We start from the raw sequence: 2,944 nt of genomic DNA, 5'->3' as shown, positions 1-2,944 counted from the left end.
ACAATCGCTTTCCAGGACGTGTCTTGTTCAGAGCAGTTGCATTCATCTGAACGTTTTGGGACTATATACAACAGCTGATTTGTGACCAAACAGTTACTTCTTGAATTAAATAACAAAAAAGTCCAGCTGTGGTTAACGTGATAATTGATTGGTGATAATTCAGCACAATGTGAAGTAATCGCACTTATCCATGCCTCACCGCACACAAGGTGCTGTACAGTTACTCAAACAATTGAAATACAGTTTTTGCTTAAAAGTGTTCAAAAGCAGCAATGTTGAAACTACCTTTTACAGGGGTTTGCTTTTTTAAATGTCCGTTGTACAATTATAAGTAAATTTATATACTTGCGATTTTTTTGTCTGTTTTTACTTAAAATGCCGACTTGTGAGAACTTGCATTGAAATAGGCTTCATAGTGTTCTTTTCAACGGTGTAACTACAAATTTTGACCCGATAATAAGCACTCATGCAAATCAAAACAATACTTCAAACGGAAATACGTCATAACGTGGAGGTATCCCATACTACCTTAACATCCCCCTACGCTCCGTATATATCTCAGTTATGGAAATGTCGGATGGCATCAAATTCACAACAAGCGAGTTTATTGGTCTGTAGAGACGACTATAAACGGTTAGGAGGTGGATAAATATAAAGGTTGGTTACAGAATATGTCTAGAATTAGGGGATGACAGGTCGTTGATTGACCAATGCTGGAAAGTGGCACAATATTTGCAATAAGGGATCTGTAGCGTTATGGTCAAAGACTAAAATATAAAACCATAACGCTAGCAGCTAAACTCTCCTATAACGTCATAATTGTATGACGTCATAATAGTCATGACGACACCGTAGACCTAGTTACATTGTTGTTGAACATACACCAGTGTTCATCGTCAAAATGGGTCTTCTCCATAGCTGCATGCGGAAGCGAAGTAACAAAGTTGGCATTATGACCGACGAAGAAGAAGAAGCTTACAAGAAAATAGAAAGAGAGCTGAAAAACGAAGTACTGGAGGAATCTATTCAGAACAAGCCTCTCCCGTGGTTAATGTTTAGCTCTACATCGTCAGAACGTGAGAAGGCTTATACAAACCTTGCTCAGGGAGATGAAATTTCTGATGTTGTAAAGAAAAAAGATGGAATAGCTTTCAACCTTGACTTTAAGTCTGCTCTTCCGGCAAAACTTCCACCCATCAAGATCACTTCTACCAGATTAGTTCAAGAGGATTATGACAAGTGGAAAGGTGCTCTCTCTCTCTCTCTCTCTCTCTCTCAGGTTCTAGCATTACTAGTATCTTCAGTACAGTGTTGTGATATTTTGTGTTTAATTGCAGAGGCAAGAGACAAAAGATTGATGGAAAAACTGGAGAAAGCAAAGATTAGAAGGGAAGCGGTGCTGCAGAAGCGAAAAATTGCAGCAAAAAGACCACAGACAGCTCAAAGCCGATATTTCAGTGAAGGATAAACGGAATTAAAGGACTCGCAAATATACTTGTTAAAGGACAACAGATGTCCATAATCGGCAATTCCTTTAAAATATTTTTATTACTTTCTTTAATTGACTTGCCTAGTTTGCGTTCTTTAAAATCATTTATTAACATTAAATTTTGAAGCTTACCAATTTATCTAACGTTCATCTAAGATTTTTTATATATCGGGAAAAAAATTGTACATAGTCTCTAAAATTTTTGTATGAACTCTTGAATTGAAGGAACTTCTGTTACATATACTGATATCCTAAATAAACTGAAGTTTGATTATTATAGCATGTATCTTTCTTATACTAGTATTCTGTTTTGGAACCTATTGTAAACTGCCCGTGCATTTTGCTCATAAAGCAAAGCAGTATGGAACGCCAAATTAACATATATTCAAATATTTGAACCTATCTTTAATTAATTGTACCTATCTTCAAATCAATTGTACCTAATCTTCAAATAAATTAAAGATAGGTTTAATTCAATTTTACCTATCTTTAATTCATTTGAAGATAGGTACAATTAATTTGAAGATAGGTACAATTGATTTGAAGATAGGTACAAATGCCATGAATTAAAGATAGGTATAATGGATTTAAAGATAGGTACAATTGTGAATTGAACCTATCTTCAATTATAAAGACACTTACAATAACAACTACTCCCTATAAAATGCTTTGCGCAGTTCCCTCCTTGTTCAAATCGCTGTTATAGGGAGCTTTCATTATTTTCAATAACAGAAAAAGAATTGAACCTAGGTATAATTGAATTGTACCTATCTTCAAATCCATTGTGGATATGTTTCGATTGTACCTATCTTTAAATCAATTGTACCTATCTATAAATCAATTGTACCTATCTTCAAATCAATTGTATCTATCTTCAAATGAATTGAAGATAGGTATAATTCAATTGAACCTATCTTTAATTGAAATGAAGATAGGTATAATTCAATTGAACCTATCTTTAATAGAATAGAAGATAGGTGCAATTATTTAGAGATAGGTATAATTATTTACACCTATCTATAATTCATTTAGACCTATCTTTAATTCAACTGTACCTATCTTCAATTCATTTAGAGATAGGTTCAATTATTTGAAGATAGGTACAATTATTTGAAGACAGGTTCAAATATTTGAATATATGTTAATTTGGCGTTCCATAAAGCAGAGCTTGCCATAATATTTTTTTTAATCATGTCGATATTGGAGTTTGCTATGGTGGCATATTTCTGTCCCATATATACGGAGGCGGTTATACGTTTCCGTACATATGTGCAAGTTATTTTTCTGTCAAATATGTCGACATGCAAGATAAATATGTTGAAATCCAAGATAGTTATGTCAACATGCAACATAACTATGTTGACATGCAAGAAAATTGCAATCAAATAAGAATTATAAAAAATCTTTTAAAAATCTCAAATATCGCCACATGTGACTTCCAATATGCTAGATGCT

At 33.6% G+C, this 2,944-nt stretch overlaps 1 protein-coding gene across 1 annotated transcript; it reads left to right on the top strand.

The window, feature by feature from the left end:
• Positions 1 to 888: 888 nt before the first annotated feature.
• Positions 889 to 1,744, top strand: LOC133199942 (uncharacterized). Its single transcript, XM_061335738.1, has 2 exons — positions 889 to 1,247; positions 1,338 to 1,744. Exons 1-2 carry the CDS (start codon positions 902 to 904, stop codon positions 1,466 to 1,468), a joined length of 477 nt encoding a protein of 158 aa, XP_061191722.1. The 5' UTR covers positions 889 to 901; the 3' UTR covers positions 1,469 to 1,744.
• Positions 1,745 to 2,944: the final 1,200 nt, after the last annotated feature.

This window comes from Saccostrea echinata, unplaced genomic scaffold (assembly GCF_033153115.1).
Source record: "Saccostrea echinata isolate AGI-Se365-2 ecotype Australia unplaced genomic scaffold, CSIRO_AGI_Sech_v1 ptg000002l, whole genome shotgun sequence".
NCBI lineage: Eukaryota > Metazoa > Mollusca > Bivalvia > Ostreida > Ostreidae > Saccostrea > Saccostrea echinata.
This window is presented reverse-complemented; position numbering and strand designations above follow the sequence as displayed.

What these genes read in the sequence shown, in the direction of transcription:
- LOC133199942 (XM_061335738.1), top strand. Translation starts at nt 902, where the DNA reads ATGGGTCTTCTCCATAGCTGCATGCGGAAGCGAAGTAACAAAGTTGGC. An exon ending in GGATTATGACAAGTGGAAAG is followed by an intron (nt 1,248 to 1,337) that starts GTGCTCTCTCTC and finishes GTTTAATTGCAG; the next exon opens with AGGCAAGAGACAAAAGATTG.